Source organism: Bos mutus, chromosome 15 (assembly GCF_027580195.1).
Source record: "Bos mutus isolate GX-2022 chromosome 15, NWIPB_WYAK_1.1, whole genome shotgun sequence".
NCBI lineage: Eukaryota > Metazoa > Chordata > Mammalia > Artiodactyla > Bovidae > Bos > Bos mutus.
Genome location: NC_091631.1, coordinates 58,023,123 through 58,049,840, shown reverse-complemented (window position 1 = coordinate 58,049,840; position 26,718 = coordinate 58,023,123). Strand labels below are relative to the sequence as shown.

The 26,718-nt window shown below is 38.4% G+C and overlaps 1 protein-coding gene across 3 annotated transcripts in view; it reads left to right on the top strand.

The window, feature by feature from the left end:
- The window catches only part of HOATZ (HOATZ cilia and flagella associated protein), a 39,235-nt gene extending 12,830 nt beyond the window's left edge, over nt 1-26,405 (top strand). For all 3 annotated transcript variants that reach the window (XM_070384243.1, XM_070384240.1, XM_070384242.1), the window contains 3 exons: nt 21,039-21,098; nt 22,102-22,154; nt 26,223-26,405. In XM_070384243.1, the coding sequence (XP_070240344.1) occupies nt 21,039-21,098; nt 22,102-22,154; nt 26,223-26,280 (171 nt within the window). In that variant the 3' untranslated portion in view covers nt 26,281-26,405. The remainder of the gene's footprint in view (nt 1-21,038; nt 21,099-22,101; nt 22,155-26,222) is intronic.
- The last annotated feature ends 313 nt before the right edge of the window (nt 26,406-26,718 follow it).

Here is a 26,718-nt window from a genome sequence, read left to right as displayed (position 1 = left end):
CCCAGGTGGTGCTAGTGGCAAAGAACCTGCCTGCCTGCCAATGCAGGAGACAGACACAGGTTTGATCCCTGAGTTGAGAAGATCCCCTGGAGGAGGGCATGGCAGTCCACTCCAGTATTCTTGCCTGGAGAATCCCATGGACGAGGAGCCTGGTGGGCTACAGTCCACAGGGTCACAAAGAATCAGACACAACTAAAGGGACTTAACACACTACACACACACACACACACACACACACACACACACACACACACGCAGTCCACCAAAAGATGCCTGGGGTGAGAAATGATATTTGAGATCAAATAGTTGATGAATTCATTACCCCAGACAGACCTATCCCCAGAGTTGGATAGGGTCATGCCCCAAATGCATCTCATCTTTTTTTTCCAAAGATCTGTATATCTTTTCTTCTGTATATATTCACTTTAAGAACAAAATAAAAGCATTTTAAGCCCTATAGTACAATTAGGCAAGGACCCATACTATTGCCTGGTAAAACATGATTAAATGAAACTATTGAACACAGAACAAAGCAAAGAAGGTCATGTATTTTTAAAAATTAAGTCAGAACTATTTGATTCCAGCTACATGAAGCCTTATTGTTCAAATTAGTAAACACCTTATAAGCAGTGAAAGTGAAGTCACTCAGTCGTGTCCGACTCTTTGCAACCCTGTGGACTGTAGCCTACCATGCTGCTCTGTCCATTGCATTTTGCAGGCAAGAGTACTGGAGTGGGTTGCCATTTCCTTCTCCAGAGGATCTTTCCGACCCAGGGATAGAACCCGGGTCTCCCGCATTATAGGCAGACGCTTTACCATCTGAGCCACCAGTAGGGTTAATCAAATAGAATTTTTTGAAGAACTGGGTAATTCTGTGGATCAGGTCACTCAGAAAATAATCACAACATACCTGAAATCAAAACCATAGTCTACCTTTTCCCTTTGCCTCTGCCAAAGGCAAGATAAAAAGAGCTGTAGGTAAAATATGTTGGAGCCAGATAAGAAAGTTTAAATTTTTCTTTATCTATATTTACTTCCTCATTTTATCATTTTCTGTGCTAAGGTGTTTTAGTCCCAGGAGGTATGGTCACGCATACTCTCAGAGCCTGATACAGCCGTTTGCCTATTTGGCTTCTGAGATTTTGTAGCTTCCCAAGCCACTGTGTTGGTGATGTAGTCAATCCTTCTTATTCACGATTCCATATTTGGAAATTCACTTACTATGCAACAGTTTATTTGTAACCCCAAAATCAATACTAGTAGCATCTTTATGGCCATTGGAGGTAATTCACAAAGCAGTGAAAATTTTGAGTTGCCCAACACACATGTTTCTAGCTGAAGCTAAACAAGACAGTGTTCTGCCTTCTTGTTTCATCTCATACTGTAAATAGGTGTCCTTTTTGCAGTTTATTAAGTGCCATGTTTTTCACTTTTTTAAATGATTTCACTGATTTAAATAGCCTCCAAATGCTGAAGGACTGCGTTGTGTTCCTAAGTGCAAGAAGGTTGTGACGTGCCTTACAGAAAAAATACATGCTTTAGATAAGCTTGAATCAGATATGAGTTACAAGTGCTATTAGCTATGAGTTCAATGTTGGTGAATCAACAAGCTATTTTAAATAAGGTGTCTGTAAAGAGAAACACATAAAACAAAGTGGTATATTGATGAAATGTGGTGAAACATTTCACATTGCTGAAATGTTGAGATCAAAGGCAGGCAGGAGCCTAGAAGACATGGTCACCTCTGTGCTGAGTCGACAGTTTCTTCTGCTTGGAAATTCCTTTCTCCGATTTCTCCCTTTAGCCAATGCCTACTTGTATTTAAAAACACTTCAAAAATAATCACAAGCAAGTCTTTCCTTACACTCGCTATTCCCCAAGTTGATACAAATGCCCTTTCCTTTGTGCTTCCCTCAACCCTGTACATTCCCTGGTCATAGTTCCTGACACATAGTAGTATGGTGGAGTTGAGCTGTTTCTCCTGCGGGCTCTAAATTCCTTAAGGAAAAAGATCATGACTTCCTTGACTTTATAACCACAGGAACTGACAAATATAAGAACATCTCCTAACCTACCAAATAAATGCTTATGAGTGAACAAATAGATTATTTAACTTGTCTGAACCAGACACGTGCATGATAGCCCAGTTCCTTGAGCTAGATAGCTTATGAGGTATTCATTTCATCAGAGGATGGCCCAAAATAGAATTGACCAAGACTCAGAGCCTCACAGGCTCAGAAATACTAAATAAACATGTAGGCAGTTGCAAAAAAGGATGTCCAAGCAATAGACAAGAGTGGAAATACAGTCTGTAAGCCACAGAATAAAGTCACAGTCAATGAGCATTATCTGTTCTCTGAAGGAACTGACACAAGGAAAAGGCAGTAGATAAACATTTAAGGTCCTGGTGCCAACAGCATGTAAGAGAAACCTTGATATGGGAATTAGAATGCAGCATCAAGACTAGAAAATAAGTCAAGGCCACTGTCCCCAACTGTCTGAGGGCAAAGATACAAGACAAAAATATGGGACATGACAATATATACTAGAACTTTGATACAGAGATAGACTTGGCTATAAAAATAGAAAGCAAATTCCTAGAAGCATGTATCTTTCACCCAAACTCCCATCACATTCCTAAATGTTTGTGTCATTCCCTACTGCCGTACCCAGATAGCTACTTTAGAGCCATCACTGTATGAGACAAACAAATTCACCTAACTATAGTAATTCTTTCTTACAAAACCAAAAAAATATTGTTCAAAAGTCAGTTTACCAACAATTGATTTTATTGTTGAGATAAAAATCTGTTAAATAACTTTTTAAGAAAGGCAGTGGCATATTTTCATTGTAGCACTAATTCAGTAATTTATTTCAAAAAACTTACAATTTATCTAAACTTTGAAACTTGTATTATAAAGGATAAATTTTTAGAACAATGAATAAGTAAAAACATAAAGAAAAAAGAACATATAAAATACATTTAAAAGGTAATAGGAAACAGTAGGGAATTCCCTGGCAGCCCCGGTAGTTAGGACTTTACATTTTCATTGCTGTGGCCCAGTTGAAGAACTGAGATGCTGCAAGCCACATGGTACTGCCAAAAGAAAAAAAAAGAAAAAAAACACTGTTGGCTATAAGTGTTCCAAACAGATATGATGTAGTTGTTGGTGTAGCTATAGACATTAGTCTTTATGTGTAAAGTTGAACTGGACATTATATGCATCTCGATTCATACATTAATACAGGTGAGGGTCATCCAGTGAAATGTGGGGTCATGCGGCCAAGCTGAAATTTACAGAATGTTTGCCAAAAGCAGCTGAAAACTTTGTACCCTTATAAAAAGATGTCGGCAAGGTAAGGGTCAAAACTTAAGAGGCAGTGTACAGCTCAGGCATGAAAGATCAGACAAAGCTATCAACAGGAGGATGAGTTCCAGAGTCAAAAGGTAGGAGAATCCAATTTGGAAAAGATAGGAGAATGCAATTTGGAAAAAATTGCACAAGATTCATTTGACAAATATTTGTTGAGAATCTGTGTTAGTCTGGCATTGTGCTAGACACAGGAGTACAATGATGAACACCAACAAAAAAACAAGCATGAAAGTTACAAACTCTGCCCTTTTCTGAAACTTATCTAATCAACGAGAGAAATAACTTATGAAAGAATTACATGTGATGTTAGGAGAACATCTAATCAGGCAGTATTGATCCAATCAATGGAGTCAGGGAGAATTTCTGCAAAGATTCAGCTGAGATTTGAAGGAAGAATGGGCTTTAATTAGGCCAGAGATGGGGTGGAGGGAACATTAAGGGAACATTCTGGACAGCAGAAACAACTTAGTGCCTGTCTGAAGCTGAATGGCCAGTGTGGTGATGGAAAACTTAGGCCACAGTACTTAAACAATAAGAAGCCATTGTAGGGTTTTAATTTGGGGGAGAATAATAACAGATTTATTTGAAAAAATTTAGGAGAATAGGTTGAAAGTGGCCAGAAGTAAGGAAACCAGAGTGAAGGCTAGTGCGATCATTCAGTTGGGAGGTTATGATAGCTTGGATTAGGAAAAAGTAGATTGATTTAAGAGATATACTTAGGAAGAAAAATAATTAGGACTTGAATTGTATATTGAATATGGACAGTGAGGCATAGCAAGGTATAAAAGATAGTATCATGGTATCCTGGCTTGCAGAACATGATAGATGGTGCCATTCAATGAAACAAGGAACATTAAATAAAGATCAGGTTGTTGGGGTTTTGCAGGGATGGGGAAAGGGTTGTGGTTTAGTCGTTAAGTCATGTCTGACTCTTTGTGACCCCATGGACTGCAGCACACCAGGCTTCCCTGTCCTTCACTATCTCCAGGAGTTTGCTCAAATTCTTGTTCTTTGAGTCAGTGATGCTATGTAACCACCTCATCCTCTGCCACCCTCTTCTTTTGCTTTCAATCTTTCTCAGCAACAGGGTCTTTTCCAATGAGTTGGCGGTTCACATCAGGTAGCCAAAGTATTGGAGCTTCAGCTTTAGCATCAATCCTTCCAATGAATATTCAGGATTAATTTCCTGTAGGATTGACTGTTTGATCTCCTTGCAGACCAAGGTACTCTCAAGAGTCTTCTCCAGCACCACAGTTTGAAAGCATCAGTTCTTTGGCACTCAGCTTCTTTATGGTCCAAATCACGCATCTATTCATGACTACTGGAGAAACCATTTCTTTGACTATACAGACCTTAGTTGGCAAGGTGATGTCTCTGTCTTTTAATATGTTATCTATATTTGTCATAGCTTTCCTTCCAGGGAGCAAATGACTTTTAATTTCATGTCTGTAGTCACTGTCCACAGTGATCTTGGAGCCCAAGATAATAAATTCTATCACTGTTTCTACTTTTCCCCCTTCTATTTACCATGAAGTGATAGGACCAGATGCCATGATCTTAGTTTTCAAATGTTGAGTTTTAAGCCAGTGTTTTCACTTTTCCTCTTTCACTCTCATCAAGAGGTTCTTTAGTTCCTCTTCACTTTCTGCCCTTACAGTGGTATCATCTGCATATCTGAGGTTGTTAATATTTCCCCTGGCAATCTGGATTCCAGCTTGTGATTCATCCAGCCCAGCATTTCTCATGATGTACTCTGCATAGAAGTTAAATAAGCAGGGTAACAATATGCAGCCTTGATGTACTCCTTTCCTAATTTTTAACCAGTCCATTGTTCCATGCCTGATTCTGACTATTACTTCTTGACCTGCATACACATTTCTCAAGAGACAGATAAGGTGGCTTGGTATTCCCATCACTTTAAGTAAAGTTAAAAAATAAAATAAAATAAAATAAAAAATTTTCCACAGCTTGTGATCCACATAGTCAAAGACTTTAGCATGGACAATGAAGCAGAAGTAGATGTTTTTCTGGAATTCTCTTGCTTTTTCTATGCATCAACTAATGTTGGGCATTTGATCTCTAGTTACTCTGGCACTTCTAAACTAGCTTATACATCTGAAAGTTCTTGGTTCACTTACTACCGAAACTTAGTTTGAAGGATTTTAAGCATAACCTTGCTAGCGTGTGAAATGACAGCAATTGTATAGTAGTTGGAACCTTCTTTGGCATCGCCCTTCTTTGGGATTGGAATGAAAACTGACCTTTTCCAGTCCTATGGCCAAGCTGAGTTTTCCAAATTTGGTGGCATATTGAGTGCAGCTCTCTAACAGCATCATCTTTTAGGATTTGAAACAGTTCAACTGGAATTTTGTTACTTCCACTAGGTTTGTTTGTAGTAATGCTTCCTAAGGCCCATTTAACCTCATACTCCAGAATGTCTGGCTCTAGGTCCATGACCATACCATCATCATTATCCAGGTCATTAAGACCATATTTGTATAGTTCTTCTCTGTGTCCTTGCCACCTCTTCGTATCTCTTGTTTCTGTTAGGTTATCATCATTTCTATCCCTTATCGTGCCCATCCTTACATGAAATGTTCCGTTGATATCTCCAGTTTTCTTGAAGACATCGTTAGTCTTTCCCACTCTATTGTTTTCTTCTATTTCTTTGCATCGTTTATTTAAGAAGGCCTTCTTATCTCTCCTTGCCATTCTCTGGAACCCTGTACTCAGTTGGGTATATCTTTCCTTTTCTCCTCTGCCTTTCACTTCTCTTTTTTTCTCAGCTATTGTAAAGCCTCCTCAGGAAACTACTTTGCCTTCTTGCATTTCTCTTTCTTCAGGATGGTTCTGGTCACCACATCCTGTACAGTGTTATGAACTTCTGCCCATAGTTCTTCAGACACTGTCTACCAGATCTAATCCCTTGAATCTATTCATCACCTCCACTGTATAATCAAAAGGGATTTTATTTAGGTCATATCTAGTGGCCTAGTGGTTTTCCCTATTTTCTTCTATTTAAGCCTGAATTTTGCAAGAAAGAGCTCATGATCTGAGCCACAGTCAGCTCCTGGTCTTGTTTTTGCTGACTGTACAGAGCTTCTCCATCTTCAGCTGCAAAGAATATAATCAATCTGATTCAGTATTGACCATCTGGTGATGTCCATGTATAGAGTTGTCTCTTGTATTGTTGGAAGAGGGTGTTTGCTATAAATGTGTTTTCTTGTCAAAACTCTGGTAGCCTTAGCTCTGCTTTATTTTGCACTCCAAAGACAAACTTGCCTGTTCCTCCAGGTATCTCTTGACTTCCTACTTTTGCATTCCAATCCCCAATGATGAAAAGGACGTCTCTTTTTGGTGTTAGTTCTAGAAGATCTTCTAGGTCTTCATAAAATCATTCAGCTTCTTCAGCATCAGTTATTGGGGTATAGACTTGGATTGCAGTGATGTTGAATGGTTTGCCTTGGAAAAGAACCAAAATCATTTTGTCATTTTTGAGATTACGTCCAAGTACTGCATTTCAGACTCTTCTGTTGACTATGAGAGCTACTCTATTTCTTCTAAGGGATTCTTACCCACAGTAGTAGATATAATGGTCACCTGAATTAAATTCACCCATTCTCATTCGCATTTTAGTTCACTGGTTCCTAAAATGTTGATGTTCACACTTGCCATCTCCTCCTTGACCACATCCAGTTTACCTTGCTTCACAGACCTAACATTCCAGGTTCCTATGCAATATTGTTCTTTACAGCACTGAGCTTTACTTTCACCACCAGCCACATCCACAACTGAGTGTCATTTCCCGTTTGGACTTATCCTCTTCATTCTTTCTGGAGCTGTTACTAATTGCCCTCTGTTCTTCTCTAGTAGCACATGGGACGCCTTCTGACCTGGGGGCTCATCTTCTGGTGTCATATCTTTTTGCCTTTTCATACTGTTCACGGGGTTCTGGAGGCAAAAGTACTGGAGCAGTTTGCCATTCCCCCTTCCAGTGGACCACATTTTGTCAGAACTCTCCACCATGACCTGTCAGTCTTGGGTGGCCCTTCACAGCATGGCTCAAAGCTTCACTGAGTTACGAAAGTCCATTCAGTTTAGACTTATGGAGTTTGAGGTGCCTTTGAGATAAGCAATGATAAGTCTATCTGAGTGTCAAATAGGCCTGTAAATATGTGAGCTACAGAAGTATGGGCCAGAGGTGAGATAGAATCATCTAGATGGGGAATCCCCCACCTGCTCCTTGTTAGAATATAGTGGACAGGACAGACATACCTGAATGATGAGGTCAGTCCCATTCATCCATTCATCGTATCTGTATAACCAGCAACATGATAAAAATCTTGAAGATTCAGTAGTTATTTGTTTGCTAAGGATGAGTCTTGGTGATTATTGTGGACCCAGTCAGCAATAATATATAATTCAATCACATATAGAAGTATCTTTAAAATTGTTGTTGCTGTTTAGTTGTTAATTCGTGCTCTACTCTTTGCAACCCCAATAACTGTAGCCCGCCAGGTTCCTCTGTTCATGGGATTTCCCAGGCAAGAATATTGGAATGGGTTGCCATTTCCTTCTCCAGGGGATCTTCCCAACCCAGGGATCAAACCAGAGCCTCCTGCATTGGCAGGCGGATTCTTTACTGATGAGCAACCGGGGGAGCCCGTAGAAGAGAGGTTTCCCTGACCAGGAATCGAGCCTGGGCTGCAGTGGTGAGAGCACTGAATCCTACCACTAGACCACCAAGGAACGTCAGGTTGTCGTTAATATATCTATACTTTACTGCATTTTAAGGGCTTCCCTGATAGCTCAATTGGTAAAGAATCTGCCTGCAATGCAGGAGACCCTGGTTCAATTCCCGGATCAGGGATTTGCTGGAGGAGGGATAGGCTACCCACTCCAGTATTCTTGGGCTTCCCTTATGGCTCAGCTGGTAAAGAATCCTCCTGCAATGCGAAGTTTGATCCCTAGGTTGGGAAGATCACCTGGAGAAGGGAAAGGCTACCCACTCCAGTATTCTGGCCTAGAGAATTCCATGGACTGTATAGTCCATTGGGTCGCAAGGAGTCAGACAGGACTGAGCCACTTTCACTTATTGAATTTAAAAATGTAATATTCATTTTATGATCATAGTTTCCTCAACATTAAGATTCAAGTCTCACTTATTGCTTTTTAAAAAAAAATAAGTGCCTTTTAAAGCAATATTAAAGCAGTTTTTCACTTTGCTGTACACGTGAAACTAACATTACAAATCAACTATACTCCAATAAAAATCATTTAAAATAGAAATAAAAAATAAAATAAGCTGGGGAAATTTTTAAAAAATAAATAAAGCAGTTTTAAAAATCATTTATGCTATTTTTTCCTGCATTTGTTTCGTGTGACACTTAAAACAAGAGCTATGCTCTTCAGGTAATTACTATTGGTTTTCCATTAAAATATATATAACAAAATTAAGAAAAAATATGTAACAGAACCAAGAAAATACACATTTTCCTTCTTTAAAACAGATAAATTCATATTTTACCAAAATCTACATTTAAGAAAAATTGTGTTGACTCCTTTTTATGTAATGACTGATATGTTTTTCTCATTTTAGCAAGCCATTATTTTTCAAATGAAAATTATATATGCCAGAGCTGGGAATTGAGCCAGGATCAGGCAATTTCCAGGAGGTATGAAAAGGTGCTTAGACATGCATTTTTTTCCTACAAGTCAGCATTCTTCCTCCCTCCAATTAATAATCGTCTAGCACCTTCCATCCACTCCCATAGATGACTGCCTTTAGGTCTACCTTCTAAATATCAGATTAAAGCTGGAGAAAGCCTTTTCACTGATTATTCAGGCTATCTTTTAAAGTGCATGGTAGACAATTTAAGGTCCAACATTTCTGTATCTTATTATAGTAGATGTAAATTTACTGTATGAAATTTGGAGAATCTACATAGCAGGTTTCACTTAATAGACATAAGGGATGGTAGTAAATTAATAGTTGAAGCATTTTGTTATCAAAATTAAGAGGCACATACTGCCTTTTGGAATCAAGCCCAAGTGTGACACATCAGTTCAGTTCAGTTCAGTTCAGTCGCTCAGTCGTGTCCGACTCTTTGTGACCCCATGAATCACAGCACGCCAGGCCTCCCTGTCCATCACCAACTCCCAGAGTTCACCCAGACTCACGTCCATTGAGTCAGTGATGCCATCCAGCCATCTCATCCTCTGTCATCCCCTTCTCCTCTTGCCCCCAATCCCTCCCAGCATCAGAGTCTTTTCCAATGAGTCAACTCTTCCCATGAGGTGGCCAAAGTACTGGAGTTTCAGCTTTAGCATCATTCCTTCCAAAGAAATCCCAGGGCTGATCTCCTTCAGAGTGGACTGGTTGGAACTCCTTGCAGTCCAAGGGACTCTCAAGAGTCTTCTCCAACACCACAGTTCAAAAGCATCAATTCTTCGGCGCTCAGCCTTCTTCACAGTCCAACTCTCACATCCATACATGACTACTGGAAAAACCATAGCCTTGACTAGATGAACCTTTGTTGGCAAAGTAATGCCTCTGCTTTTGAATATGCTATCTAGGTTGGTCATAACTTTCCTTCCAAGGAGTAAGCGTCTTTTAATTTCATGGCTGCAGTCACCATCTGCAGTGATTTTGGAGCCCAAAAAAATAGTCTGACACTGTTTCCACTGTTTCCCCATCTATTTCCCATGAAGTGATGGGACCAGATGCCATGATCTTCGTTTTCTGAATGTTGAGCTTTAAGCCAACTTTTTCACTCTCCACTTTCACTTTAGTTTTACCTTAAACCAATAGTAATTTTAACCTTCCTTAAATTGCATTTTGTAACAGAATAGAAATGGAACCTATTCAAGATTAAGACCATGTAGACTAAGAACTAAGATTCCCTAGTGATCCCTTTGGGCATTTAACTTGAAATTCTTGGCATAGAAATAAAAATTAAATTCTAGAGCTGCAAGAAAAAATTTTGATAATGTTCTCTAATCTCTGTAAAACCACAGAACCTTGGTTCTGCTTAGATAGTATTCTAAAACTGGAATGTAATTCTCCTTGTATACTTAACTTATATCAAAAGTCCTATCATAAATATTTGCATGCATGCTCAGTCACTCAGTCATGTCTCACTCTTTTTGACCCCATGGATATAGCCCACCAGGCTCATGTCCATGGGATTATCCTAGGAAGAATACTGGAGTGGGTTGCCATTTTCTCCACCAGGGGATCTTACTGATCCTGGGATCAAACCTGAGTCTCCTGCTTGACAGGTGGATTCTTTACCACTGAGCCAGCTGGGAAGGCTTATCATAACTATTTAAAGTACATTAAATAAAATGTTAGAAAATTCATCAGTTTATAAGTACCCGTACAGTTCAACTATTCTTTCCCTTGGACCACTTTTTGCAAAGTGCTACATGATCCTATAAAATAAGTAAATTAGCTTTTTATTGGAATATAATTGTTTTACAATGTTGTATTAACTTCTGCTGTATAATGAAGTGAATCAGCCATATTCATACATAAATCCCCTCCCTCTTGAGCCTCCCTTCCACCCCTCCCATTCCATCTCTCTAAGTCATCAGAGAGCGCTGAGCTGAGCTCCCTGTGCTGTATAGCAGCTTCCCACTAGCTACCTATTTTACACATGACAGTGTCTATATGTCAATCCCAATCTCCCAGTTCGAGTCACTCTCTCCTTCCCCTCCTGTGTCCACATATCCATTCTCTGTATCTGCATCTCTATTTCTGCCTTGAAAATAGGTTCATCGGTACCATTTTTCTAAACTCCACATATATGCACTAACATACAATATTTTTCTCTTTCTGACTTACTTTGCTCTGTATGACAGACTCTAGATCCATCCACATCTCTTCAAATGATCCTATTTCACTCCTTTTAGTGGCTGAGTAATATTCCATTGTATATTTGTACCACATCTTCTTTATTCATTCACCTGTCATTGGACATTTAGATTGTTTCTATGTCCTGGTTATTGTAAACAGTGCTGCAATGAACATTGGGGTACATGTGTCCTTTTGAGTTATGATTTTCTCAGAATATATGCCCAGTAGTGGGATTGCTGGGTCATATGGTAGTTCAATGTTTAGTTTTTTGAAAAATCCCACCATTGGTGGGATTGTATGTAGCAAACAGTATGGAGTAAGACACCTTTGATCAAGCAGACCTCACTCTGGATTAGCTCCCCTGCTGTGTATTCTCATAGCCCACATTTTCCACTAGAATGTAAATTGTTCTGTGAGAGCAGACTGTATTTGTCTCCTTCACCATGGTTAATCCTAATTAATTCTTCATTTTCATAATCAAGATTGATTAAAGAAACCCTTCTGTTACTGCATGTGTGTGTGTGTGTAAATGTACCATAGTCTCTAGTGTGTGTTTTAAGTATTAATATTTCAGCAAAAGAAGCCTGGAGGCAAACAACTGAGAATGAGTTTGAATCCTTTGCTCTGACAGTTACTAGTTACCTAATTAATTAATTACCTAATTTGAACTGAGGTGTTGGAGAAGACTCTTGAAAGTCCCTTGGACTGCAAGGAGATCCAACCAGTCCATTCTGAAGGAGATCAGCCCTGGGATTTCTTTGGAAGGAATGATGCTAAAGCTGAAACTCCAGTACTTTGGCCACCTCATGCCAAGAGTTGACTCATTGGAAAAGACTCTGATGCTGGGAGGGATTGGGGGCAGGAGGAGAAGGGGACAACAGAGGATGAGATGGCTGGATGGCATCACCGACTTGATGGACGTGAGTCTGAGTGAACTCCGGGAGTTGGTGATGGACAGGGAGGCCTGGCATGCTGTGATTCATGGGGTTGTAAAGAGCCGGAGACGACTGAGCGACTGAACTGAACTGAACTGAACTGAATTAATTAGTTAAGTGACCCTGAGAAAAGTTGTTAATTTTTATGTTGATTGAGTTCCTTCTCTCTGTTAAAAGATAGTAATACCATCTACTTCAAGATTTAGATGAATTACATAAAGCCTGACATCCAGTAGGTGCCCAATGAAAGTTTGTTTTTATCTTTTCTGCTTCCCCTCTTTTTTAAACCCGTAATTAAAAAATAAAATTTTAGGAGGTACAAAATAAGCTTTAGTATTAAGTGAAATGGTTTGACCAAAGTGGTAAATCTCAGAAGATGAAGAGTAGATTATGAAAGGCATGGTCACCCAGGTATCCACATCCTAATTAAAAGACACAGTCAAGATTGACTTGTTCATACTGTTCAAGAGAGCCTCATGTATTTCTCTTAATCCTGTCTTTATTTATAATCTGCAAAAGGACAAATTACCACCAAAGATATATTTTGAAATTTCAATATGGAGCAAACTGTGTGGGCAAAGTTAATTTAAATATCACAGATAAATAAAATATAATTAAATTTATCTTAATGCCTCTCTCTACAAATACAGATTAAGAGGTAAATGTAATGATAATTCTGAAGGTCTGGATCAGTGGTTCTCAATCAGAACCCTGTCAAAAGCCAAGTAAGAAAAGAATATTACTATATTCCAACTATATACACCCTTTGCAACAGTTCTTGGAAACCTAGAAAGAGACTCTAGTGTAGAAGAAAAAGCCAAGGCTATTAGAAATGGTCGGCAGTACAGCAAGCAGACCCAACTCAATCCAAGGCAAACCCAAATTATCAGCTAAATATTGACTAAAATAATTACTTGAAATGATAACTATGACCTTAATATGCATATGTACTGTAGGTTTAATTGGGTTGTTTTGTTTTTGAGTAAATAAGGCTTTTTTACCTTGAAATAATTTGGTCATTTTTTAAATTTTATTTTATTTAACTTTACAATATTGTATTGGTTTTGCCATATATCAAAATGAATCTGCCACAGGTATACATGTGTTCCCCATCCTGAACCCTCCTCCTTCCTCCCTCCCCATACCATCCCTCTGGGTCGTCCCAGTGCACCAGCCCCAAGCATCCAGTATCATGCATCGAACCTGGACTGGTGACTCATTTCATATATGATATTATACATGTTTCAATGCCATTACCCCAATGTTTATTGCAGCACTGTTTATAATAGCCAGGACATGGAAGCAACCTAGATGTCCATCAGCAGATGAATGGATAAGAAAGCTGTGGTACATATACACAATGGAGTATTACTCAGCCATTAAAAAGAATACATTTGAATCAGTTCTAATGAGGTGGATGAAACTGGAGCCTATTATACAGAGTGAAGTACACCAGAAAGAAAAACACCAATACAGTATACTAACGCATATATATGGAATTTAGAAAGATGGTAACAATAACCCTGTATACGAGACAGCAAAAGAGACACTGATATATAGAACAGTCTTTTGGACTCTGTGGGAGAGGGAGAGGGTGGGATGATTTGGGTAATTTTTTTTTTAATCATGCATTTCATCTACATTTTCAAATTTATTGATATAAGGATTCACAGTGGTTTTAATCATCTTTGTAATCTCTGCTGTAGCTCTAGTTATTACTGCTTTTCATTTCTAATCATTCATATCTTTTTTTGTCAGTAATTATACCAAAGGATTATCTGTTTTAATAGTCTTTTCTAAAAACAACATTTGGTTTTATTATCCTCTGTAAAGTATTTTTGTTTCCTATGTTATCAGTTCTTGATTTTAATTATTTCTCCCTTCAGTTTTGAATTAGTTCTTATTTTCATTCTAACTTCCTTCCCTTCTCACTTTGTTTCTTAATTTTCCACCTTATCTCTTTTCTAATACTAGTATTTACAGTTGTAAATATTCCTCAAAGTACTATTTTAGCTGCAACTCACAAGCTATATAGGGTTTTATTACTCCATTTTAAGTATTTTTAAATTTTTATTTCGATTTATAATTTGTCTCATGAATTATTTAGAAGTATGCCTTTTAATTTCCAAATCTATGAAGTCTTATCTGTTTTTTATTTCTAACTTAGTAATATTGAGGTCAGAAACATTGTTCCTGTCTTCTGCTAAGTAAATTTAAACAGAGCTATCTTTATGTCAAGGTCCTCAGCATGATGCCATTCAACTATCCCACCCTATGTACCTCTATTCCCCAAAACACACATCTTGACCCTGTCAGGCCTGGGTTATTAAGCAACTTTATGCTCATTCCAGCCTCCGTGTCTCCATTTATTTTTAATCGGGTGAACTGATATCCTCTTTTCATCAGTGAGCGTGTTTTTCGTATCATGATCATTAAGCTGCTTCCCTAGTTGCCTTTCTCCCTTTGATGTATTATTTTTAAATCCTTAGATTGTTTATTTTGGAGCTCCCTTAGGGTTCTTCTAAAATTTTTACATGTTTTAAAGTTTTAAACTTATGTTAAGATTTTAGAGTCAGAAATGGATTTATATAAATATAATTTTCCTCTATGTCTTTTTTTTCACATACTTTGATGTTTGTGTCATATTGCATTGATAGTCAATGGAAAGAATAAGTGTTTTTTTAAATCTGTATTTGAGTGAATATATTTCCCCCAGTGCTTCCTAAGCCTATTTTCTTCATGTTTTTTCCTTTTCCGACTATCTGCTCCTTTCACCAGAGAATAGTAATATTTTTGAGAACTAACTACATAACATATACACACTAAGTTCTTTACTCACATTCTTATTTAATCATCAGAAAAGCTCTGTCTGAGAAGCATTATAATTACCCTTATTGCAGATGAGGAAGCTGAAGCAGAAACCTGTAAGTGACTTTTTCAAGGTCACACAGTTAAAATATAGTAAAGACAGTTTGAACCTGGACCCATCTGACGATGTAGCCAAAGTGCTTAAGTACTACCCCACACTGATTTCAAGAGTTTCTGGATTCTCTAAGCATTGGGATGGTTGCCAGGTAACTAAGCAAAGAGCATATTGAATTGGAACCAGTTCAGTACTCTCCTAAGATATTCTTAAGATTAAATTCAGTAATTAGACTCTTACACAATGATAGTCTAGAGAAAATTTCTTTTGGTAATGTAGATAGGTAATCAGTGAGATAAGCACTGCCATATGCTATCTTTGATGAATGTCTCAGTCAAAATGTTTAAGCATAGTACAAGGAAGAAATGCATTCTTCATATGAGAACAAGTTCTTGAGAAGAAAGGATTTTTCTTTTAGAGTTTAGTGCTTATTAAGATCTTCTTTATAACTGAAATTTAACTAAGAAGCAAGTTTATAATATACTGGAGACTTTGTAACAGAGGGATTTCTACTGCATAAAAGACAAGTAATACCTTAGATGTCCCTTCTTGTTTCTCCCTTCTTCCTTCCAACACTATTCACTAACTCACCTGAGGTTCAATCATCAGGAATCTTTCATGCCTGTACACAGAAGGCGGTACACCTCCTTCCCCTCTTTTTCCCACTTTTCACATTTTAAAAGCATTGAAAAATGTTTTTCCATACTAATAATAGCTGCCATTTAATAAATATCCACTATATGCCATGCATTGTTAAGCAATGTTTGATTATCTCCAGTTATCACACCTTTCCTTACAGATAAGAAATCAATACCCAGAGAAATGGTTCTTTGATTTACCCAAAGTCACAAACCTCTAACCAAATGGGATAGTGATTATAGTTAGAAGGATGATTAGTTAAGATATTAAAATCACACAGAATTGGGATTCACACCCAAATGTGTTTGGCAACTAATATATGTTGCCACCCAAACTGTTTGGCTCTGAAAAGCCAAAAATAGGAACTCAGCAACTTAATTCTTGAAGTGACACTAAAATTCATTAACCTTCTATGAGATATTAAATTTATATATTGTCAAATCCTAATTTCCTAAAATTTACTTTTTATTCTGTACTTTATTTTCTCAGGAGTAGTATATAAATATAAGTAATATAACTAAACTTTAGATTATAAGAAAACATCCAGTATTAAAATATTATGAATATAAGATATAAAGTCCTGGGGATGTAATATACAACATTATGGCTATAGTTAAAAAAAATACTGTATTGATATATTTGAAAGTTGCTAAGTGAGTCAATCTAAAAGCTTTCATCAAAAGGAAAAAATTTGTAATTATATAAGGTGATGGATAGTAACTAAACTCATGTGGTAATCATATCACAATATATATGTCAAGTAATTCTGCTGTACACCTTGAACTTATACAGTGTTGTATGTCAGTTATATTGCAACAAACCTGAAAAAAAGAAAAAAGATTGTAAATATAAATTCTGACCCCCTCATGCTATCATTTTAAGAATTAATAAATTAAATGATTTAAAAGCCTTATAAAATTCCATTTATGAGCACAACAAAAGCACTGTGGTTAGAAATGAGAATTCTTTTGTTATGAAATTAACAAGTAAATTATTTATTCCAACTAATACGGTAAACTGTAAGAATTTTCTCTTACCACTGAATTTATTTAATTATCCTGGCTGAGAGTTCTTAGAGTAGTTGGAAATGTTTTTGTTCTGATGACACAGTTGCCTACAATAGTTTTGTTATTTATTCCCAGGAAACGTATCCAGGAAGCAAAAATCAAATCATATTTGAAAACTTTGTTTCTGGTGCATATTATATTATAAAACTGATTAGATATTAAAATCTATTATAATTAAAAAGGACATGAAATCAAAATTTAAATGAATGAATTTTACCTTACTATTATTTAGAATCTTATAACTAAATATTTGACCGTTTATACTAGAAGCATTATGACAATATATTAATATCTTGCCTGTGACTAACCAATATTTTCTATTACACAGAAAATAATATTAGTTTTGTTTATAGGGGATTTTAAGAACTAAACTTCCTACTGTTTAATTTCAATCTCTAAGACTTTTTTTTTGCTTAGACTAGTAATTGTGTATTAGACAATGTAATGGTTTCATTCATTCATATTTCATGACTCAATCAATTCAGCAGAAATTCATTGAGTATCATTGACAAGGCACTGCTAAGCTTGAAGGAAGGATAAAAGGATGAGTAAGACTTTGAAAGAGACATGGTAGCAGCTATGAGATAAAGCAGGCAAAGTAAGATCAATACTGTAATAAAAGTATAAAGTGCTATGTAATCACAGTATGGGAGCATTTAATTCCCACTGATTACATGTGTAATGGAAAAGTTAGAAAAGAAAGTTAATATTGAATGTGCTCAGTCATTCAGTCATGTCTGACTCTTTTCAGCCCCCTGGAATGTAGCCTGCCAGGCTCCTCTGTCCATGGAATTTTCCAGGCAAGAATACTGGAGTGGTGTATCATTTCCTACTCCAGGGGATCTTCCTGACCCAGGGATCGAACCCACATCTCTCACCTCCCCTGCATTGGCCAGTGGATTCTTTATCACTAGTGCCACCTAATTACCTACATTGAAAGTATCGCAGGTCTTTTTCTATAAATGCTATTTTATTCAATCCTTAGCAAATTGACAGACACTTTTAAATTATCTTAGTTTGTCAGAAACAGACTCACAGACTTAGAAAATAAAACTTATGGTTACCAAAGGGGAAAGGTGTTTGGGAATGACATATGCACACTTAAAATAGATAACTAGCAAGGGCTTCCCAGGTGGCGCAGTGGTAAAGGACGAGGGAGATGAGGGTTCAATCCCTGAATGGGGATGATCCCCTGGAGGAAATGGCACCCCACTCCAGTATACTTGCCTGGGAAATCCCACGGACAGAGGAGCCTGGTGGGCTGCAGTCCATAGGGTCTCAAAGAGTGGGACACAACTGAGCGACTAAGCATGTTAAGTGTGCAAGCAAGGGAATAGATAATAGCACAGGGATAATAGATAATAGCACAGTGCTCAATATTCTATAGTAACCTAAATGGGAAAAGAATATGAAAAAGAATAGATACATATATATGTATAGCTGAAAAAATTAGCTTAGTTTTTGAAGGACTCTGAATTTTTTTCTTTTATTATCTGTCATATATGATGCCTTTTCTTCTTTCAATACCTGTGATATATGATGCCTTAAATTCAAGTGAAAAATAGAAATCTTGCCCCAAAATAAATAAAACTAAAACTTTGTACGTTCTTAGAAAGCAAGATTAATACGACTTGAATGGAATGAAGCAGAGCCAAAGCAGCAATGTGCCCCGCTGATTACTCAGGCCCAGCACCCCTCCTCCCTTCCACATCTGGGTGCTGTCTGCCTAAATTTTGCAGCTTCTCTTGTATCTGGACTGAAGAACCACCTTGAGGAATTACTTAGCAATACACAGCTTCTAGGGCTTTGCACACCTGTCTCCTCTGTCAGAGAAGGCAATGGCACCCCACTCCAGTACTCTTGCCTGGAAAATCCCTTGGACGGAGGAGCCTGGTGGGCTGCAATCCATGGGGTCTTGAAGAGTCGGACACAACTGAGCGACTTCCCTTTCACTTTTCACTTTCATGCATTGGAGAAGGAAATGGCAACCCACTCCAGTGTTCTTGCCTGGAGAGTCCCAGGGACGGCGGAGCCTGGTGGGCTGCCGTCTCTGGGGTCGCACAGTCGGACACGACTGAAGCAACTTAGCAGCAGCAGCAGCAGCTCCTCTGCCTAGATGCTTTCTTCCCCATCCTGTCTGTTATTATCTGGTGACTATGCTTTCATGTCTAATCTTGGACATCACCTCCTCTGAGTCTCAGCCATAGATACACACCCTTGTCTGAATTAAGGGTCCCTCTTCAGTTCTCTATTTGCATCCTGTTCTAACCTCACTGTAGTCCTTTTCTCTACAAGTCTGCCACCACCTGGCAGGCAGGAATGGTATTTTATTTGGCCCAGCCCCTGTAACTGTAACTGTAACTGTAAGTCACTTCAGTCGTGTCCGACTCTGTGCGACCCCATAGATGGCAGCCCACTAGGCTCCCCCATCCCTGGGATTCTCAAGGCAAGAACACTGGAGTGGGTTGCCATTTCCTTCTCCAATGCATGAACTTGAAAAGTGAAAGTGAAGTTGCTCAGTCGCGTCTGACTCTTAGTGACCTCATGGACTGCAGCCTACCAGGCTCCTCCGTCCATGGAATTTTCCAGGCAAGAGTACTGGAGTGGGGTGCCATTGCACAGTAATATTATATCATAGGTGCTTATTATAGACTGAAGTGTTGTTCAGTTGCTAAATGTGTCCAATTCTTTGTGACCAATTCTTAGCAACGGATTGAAGTGTGACCTACTGAAACAAGAGATGTGTGGAAGTCCTAATCCCCAGTACCATCGAAATGTGACCTTATTTGGAAATAGAATCAAGGAGAAAAAGCAATGTGACGATGAAAGCAGAGATTAGAGTTACACAGATGCAAGCCAAGGGATGCCACAGATTTCCAGCAAATGATCAGAAGCTAGAAAGAGGCAAAGAAGGATTCCCCTACAGGTTTCAGAGGGAGCACGGCCCTGCTACAGTTTGATTTTGGCCTTCTAGCCTTCAGAACTGTGTGACAATAAATATCTGTTGTTTTAAGCCACCTGACTTTTGATACTTTGTTACTGAGTCCTAAGAAAGCAGTGCAACACCTTTGAATGGATGACCTAGAATTTTTACCTGGCTGTGACAAATCTGTCCATTCTCAGTTTTATTTTCCTTCTAGCTTTGATCTAAGCTTCTCTCACTGTACTTGGCCATTTGAAGCTATGAGTTTCATTTGTCAGATTCTCAGGTTTCTTCTCTTGTTCTCAAGTATTCCAGATGCAATTTTCTGCCTGGCCATCTCCAACAGTGAACATATGTGGATTCTATGGGGAAAAAAATGTGTACCTATATTTGTCTCTTTGAATACAGTCTGAAAAAAGTGAAGTGAAAGTGCTAGTCTCTATGACCCTATGGACTATAGTCCATCAAGCTCTTCTGTCCATGGGATTTCCTAGGCAAGAATACTAGAATGGGTTGCCATTTCCTTCTCCAGGGCATCTTCCCAACCCAGGGATCAAACCTGGGTCTCCTGCATGGCAGGTGGATTCTTTACCACCTAAGCCACCAGGGAAGCACTGTATACTGTCTATATCTTGGTAAATCTTTGTGCCTGCACTTTTTTTTTTTTTTACTTTTAAGAAAACTTATCTGAGCATATGCATGTCTCAATATCTAAGACAGAGGAGCAATGGGGTGTGAGGCTCTGTTCTGTATACAAGCTGCTCAAGAAAGCCTTCATGCCATCGCAACACATGCTGGCATGCTGTTTGAGCTGGCTGATGTGTCTTGCTACCTTTTAATGGCAATTTAGTGTAATGACTGATACCTTGAGTTTTGTTGTCAAGTAGAGCGGGTATCAAGTCCAATCCTGCCACTTTAAAGCTTAGGTAAATTATTCAACCTCAGTACTCTTCACATTCCTCATATATAAAGTAGATGACATTGGTGTCAAACTTCTAACTTATTATAAGAAAATAATGATATAATACATATATCAAGCTTTTAGCATGGTTCATGTAATAAAATCAGTGAAAGCTATTGTTATATGGGCAAGAAAAATTCCCTCCATTTACGATCGAAATCAAATTTATTTTGTAAAGCAGCACCTCTGGAATAAAACTGAATTGTATAGATGAAAAGTATAAATCTATCATGGAAAACAACTGTTTATTTCTGCCCCAAAACACAAGAAGGAAAATGGACAAAAACCCATCCCTCCTCCCATTACACAAAGCTTTATTATCAAGTCAAAAGACTCACCCACTTCTTTTTCTTAACAGGCTAAAAAGAGAGATGAAATTATCCAACTCTTAAGAAAACAAAGAGAAGAAAGGATCTTGGTGAGACTGATAGTGAGGCATTCAGATAAATCTTTGGGGGGTGGCAAATTCTGAGAGGTTTTATAGCTTTATCCTTTAAATCTTGATGCCCATGGTCCAGAGTCTTCTATATGCTGGAGGTGGGGCAGGGCATAGACATCAGATAATTTGAGAATCCTTGATAAACCAAAGATCTCCAGAGTGTGCAACTCTGCTGGCATGGAGATGGTGCTGTTGTCACTGGGCTTATTATCACCGGGCTTACTGTCACCTGTTATGAAGCTGTCAGATATTAACATGGGCTACTCCATTGCTAGTACATACAGACAAGTTCCATTCTGAGAGCACGTTTGTAAGTCCAGTTTGTTTGTCAGTCCAACAAAGTTAGCCTAGGTACCCAGTTAACACAATCAGCTATATAATACAGTACTGTAATGGGTTTATAAGACTTTTCACACAATACATTAAAAAAACAAAACTTAAGCATTTTTAATCCTACAGTACAGTTACCTTGAAAAGCACAGTAGTATAGTACAACAGCCTACAGGGGCTGGAGTTACTGACTGGAGGAGGGAGAGGAGGTGGGAGATGGTAGAGCTGAAGGATCGTCAGCCACAGGAGATGGAGGGCGAGCTGCAGTTTCACTCACACCTTCTGATTGAACATGCAAACACACATTTGTATCTTTGAAAGTTTGCAACTTGAAGGTTCACATGTAGGAGACTTACTGTATTTGTTTTATAATGATTGATCCTGCTTAGATCATACAAAAACAAATGCTAAATAAACAATATAAACAATAAAAGCAATAGCATCCCATAGTCTTATGGATGTACAAACACACTCTCCTGAATGAACCCCAAATGCCTTAATCTGGACCATTTCTAACACCATAGTCTCCAGGTTTAGGAAGATAGTGATTATAAACTCTGTGATAATTTTACTTCAGATTTTTCTTAAGTAAGTAAATTTCAGTCATTGCAAGAAGTAAAAATTTTCTTTTTTGATGTTTGTTTTGTTTTAGAAAGAACTGATTTCCCTTCCGCATAAACCAAAAGGCAAAGTACACAAAGCAAAGTAAGTTTACCTCTGTCAAAAATAGTCTGATCTTTCTGTTCAGTTACTAAGTTGTGTCCGACTCTTTATGACCCTGTGAATTGGAGCACACCAGGCTTCTCTGTCGATCACTGCTTCCCTGAGTTTGCTCAAACTTCTGTGCATTGAGTCAGTGATACCATCCAACTATCACATCGTCTGTCGGCCCCTTCTCCCCTCTCCCTCAATTTTTCCCAGCATCAGGGTCTTTTCCAGTAAGTCAGTTCTTTGCATCAGGTAGCCAAAATATTGGAGCTTCAGTTTCAGCATCAGTCTTTCTAATAAATATTCAGGGTTGGTTTCTTTTAGGATTGACTCGTTTGATCTCCTTGCTGTTCAAGGGACTGTCAAGAGCCTCCTCCAACACCACAGCTGGAAAGCATCAGTTCTTCAGCGCTCAGTCATCTTTATGGTCCAACTCTCACATCCATATGTGACTGCTGGATAACCATAGCTATGACTATATGGATCTTTGTTGGCAAAGTAATGTCTCTGCTCTTTTAAACACTGTCTAGGTTTGACATAGCTTTTCTTCCAAGGAGCAAGCGTCTTTTAATTTCGTGGCTGCAGTCCCTGTCCACATTGATTTTGGAGCCCAAGAAAATGAAATCTGACACTGTTTCCACATTTTCCCCATCTATTTGCCATGAAGTGATAGGACTGGATGCCATGACCTTAGTTTTTTGAATGTTGGGTTTTAAGCCAGCTTTTTCACTCTCCTCTTTCACCTTTGTCAAAAGGCTCTTTAGTTCCTCTTCACTTTCTGCCATTAAAGTGGTATCATCTGCATATCTGAGGTTGTTGATATTTCTCCCAGCAATACTGATTTCAGCTTGCAATTCATCTAACCCGGCATTTTGCATGGTGTACTCTGCTTAGAAATTAAATAAGCAGGGTTACAATATACAGCCTTGATGCACTCCTGTCCCAGTCTTGAACCAGTCCATTGTTCCATGTCTGGTTCTAACTGTTGCTTCTTGTCCTGTATACAGGTTGCTCAGGAGGCAGGTAAGGTAGTCTAGTATTCCCATCTCTTTAAGAATTTTCCAGTTTGTTGTCATCCTCACAGTCAAAGGCTTTAGCATTGCCAATGAACCAGAAGTAGATTTTTTTTTAATTCCCTTGCTTTTTCTATGATCCAGCATTTGTTAGTAATTTGATCTCTGGTTCCTCTGCCTTTTCTAAATCCAACTTGTACATCTGGAAGTTCCTGGCTCATGAACTGCTAAAGCCTAGCTTGAAGGATTTTGAGCAAAATCTTGCTGGCATGTGAAATGAGTGCAATTGAATAGTAATTTGAACATTCTTTGGCATTGCTCTTCCTTAGGATTGGAATGCAAACTGACCTTTTCCAGTCCTGTGGCCACTGCTGAGTTTTCCAAATTTGCTGGCATAATGAGTGCAGCATTTTAACAGCATCATCTTTTAAGATTTGAAATAGCTCAACTGAAATTCCATCACCTTTCTGGTTTCCCTGGAAGAAGTGCTTCTTTTTTCCTTACTCAGTTTTCTCCCTAACTTCAAATCTTTATAAAAACCCGCTCACCGTTTTAGAGATTTCTTGCTTTGAGAAAACTTTCTTCTTCTCATCTACATAGAAGTGTGTGTTCGCTTATCTGTGTAATACAAAAGCATAAGTAGATGCAAACAGGGGAATAGATCAGCCTTGAGCCTCTGTACACATTCCATTGCCCTCCCTTCTCACCCCAGGGAACTGTATCCACCTGCCCTCACACCCTCTCAGCTCCCCTCTCTCCCACCGACACTGAGCCCTCTCATTTTTGGCAAAACACCACGTCTTCTAGATTTTCAACTCTGATACAACCAAAGGCATACCTAAAATTGCTAAATCTTAATCCATGTAGCAAGGGCTAGCCTCACAGTTCAGTGTTAATCGCCTTATTCCCAGAATACTGCTGCAGCAGCACCAGGCACAGGGTCCAGAACAGTTTAAAGGAAACTGGCTATCACCTGTTAATGACTAAAGAATCCCTAATAAAAAATATCTCCATCTTTGTATTATGACTGAAACCCAATGTGTCTAACTCAACATTAACTTGACAGATGTTTATTTGCATACTACATTCATGGATTAACAAGAAGTAATAGAATTTTTATTCTGATCTTATTGGTACTGAGGCCAACTTCCATTAATGTTATCAGATGTTATTAAAGAAAACATGAATATGTCTCCCCTGATTTTTTTAAAGTTCTGAAAAAAAAATTGGGAAAGTCACTTAATAACCTAATATTGTCTACACAATGTTTAGCAACTTAATTTCTTGCTTTTCAGTCAGATGATTTGATTTAATTTATAAGGGTGGAGCAAAGTTAGTTCAGTGAAAATTTCATTTACCTGATTCACATAATAAAGATTGCTACTTGAATTGTATCAGCAGATCTGTCTGGGTACCGCAGAGAAAGTAAAAGTGTTAGTTGCTCAGTCGTGTCTGACTCTTTGCCACCCCATGGACTATAGCCCGCCAGGCTCCTCTGTCCATGGGATTCTCCAGGCAAGAATACTGGAATGGGTTGCCATTTCCTTCTCCAATGCATGCATGCATGCATGCTAAGTCTCTTCAGTTGTGTCTACTCTGTGATCCTATGGACAGCAGCCTACCAGGGTCCTCTGTCCATGGGATACTCCAGGCAAGAATACTGGAGTGGGTAACCATTCCCTTCTCCAGAGGACCTTCCCAACCCAGGGATAGAACTCAGGTCTCCTGCGTTGCAGGCAGATTCTTTACTGTCTGAGCCACCAGGCAAGCCCCAGGTACCTTAGATTTCTGTGCATATTTTTATAGGGATGATCAGAACAGTCCTGTTACTACCCATGTGGATTCACCTAAGAGTAAAACATTATTCCACAACTTGGACAGATAATTCCCTTAATGATATAAGTGCTAACCTAATTCCTTCTGTATAACTGCTTGGCCTCTATCCTCTGTTATAAAGCCTTGAATTTCATTCTGTTTCACTGCGACATTTTCTTCCTCTGAGCTTCTTACACAGAAGAATCTGTGTCTGCACCATTCTTTTGGCAATTAGTCATGCACTACTTTGTGCCCCTATTTTATAATTATTCAACTCTTCTCTACTATGTTGTTATTTGACTTTTCACCTATTTTTTACTTGTCTGTGACTGTATTGTATGCTCCAAAAGAAATTGGGTCTAGCACAAAATGCCTAACACACTGCCTCCCTGTAGGAATTCAGAAAATATTTGTAAAAAACTAAAAAAAAATTTGGCCACACCACGTGGCTCTCGGGATGTTAATTCCCCAACCAGGGATTGAACCTGGACCCAGGCAGTGAAAAATGCCAAGTCGTAACCACTGGACCACCAGGGGATTCCATATAACAAAAAGTTTTAGCTAAAAAAAATGTCATGTTGTTCAGCATTAGCTAATTCAGAAAGTATTATTTCTATACTGTACATTAGTTTGTGAACAATTTTAAATTTGTGAAATATCTTAAGATTTTATTGTAATTTATTTTAAAGTTTAATTTTATTTTAATTTTACCCCCTTTCCTCTCCCTCCATCCTTTCTTGTATACCCAAAACTTCCCTACATAAGCAGATCTGCCTTTACCATCACTCCTTCACCAGATCTTAGAATACTCCAGGTCCCATTCTGTCAGAAAGAAAGAACTAAAAAAGTGTGTACACAGTAAGGTTTTAGTGGCATTATGTTTTTTATCCACCCAGGAATATTTTCATTTTAAAAGAGGGCTGAATAGAAGGAATACTGGGTAATCCAAAGAGATCAGTCACCAGTGATGAAATCTCAGCAGTTTGACTCTTAGGTGAGCACAGTATATTTAACTTTAGGAGGTCCACTCTCAAACCTTTCAAGTCACTTCACAGTGGAATGACTGTTCCTCCCACACAGAAATTTATACTCGGTTGCAAAATCTAACCCATAGTTAGAATCCAACACAGTAAATGTTTATTGGAGAAACTCTCAAAAGTTGTTTTCATGCCACATTGTGTTCATAACTAGAGAGTTCTGTACAGAGTTCTGAACTGATCCGTGTTACTGCCAACAGGAAAGTGATTTCAGAGTCAGACAAAGAAGACCAGGAAGAAGTCAAAGCCTTGGACTAATTTGATTGACACCTGGGAGAGGATGGCTCACTTAGACCTTCACTTTTGAAACAACCAGCTCTTACATCAGAATCACCGGAATCAATTAAATTAGACCAAGAAATAAAAGTTAAATATACAGCGCTTCTAGGAGTACCAGCTATTGAGTACTTGTGTCTGTTTTACTTACTGAAAACCACTGCATTTGATACCACACAGTTATCATCTGTCTCATTTTATATATTCTCAAGCTCCAACTTATCTTGCTTTCGTTTGAAGGGTATTTCCAGAACTGCTATATTTGATCTATATTATGAATATCAGATAAACAAGAAACAAGGACTTTATATGCCTCAACTTGTAGACCACCATAAAAACAAGGGCTTCCCAGGTGGTGCTAGTGGTAAAGAATCCACCTGCCAATGCAGCAGACGTGGGTTCTACCTCTGGGTCAGGAAG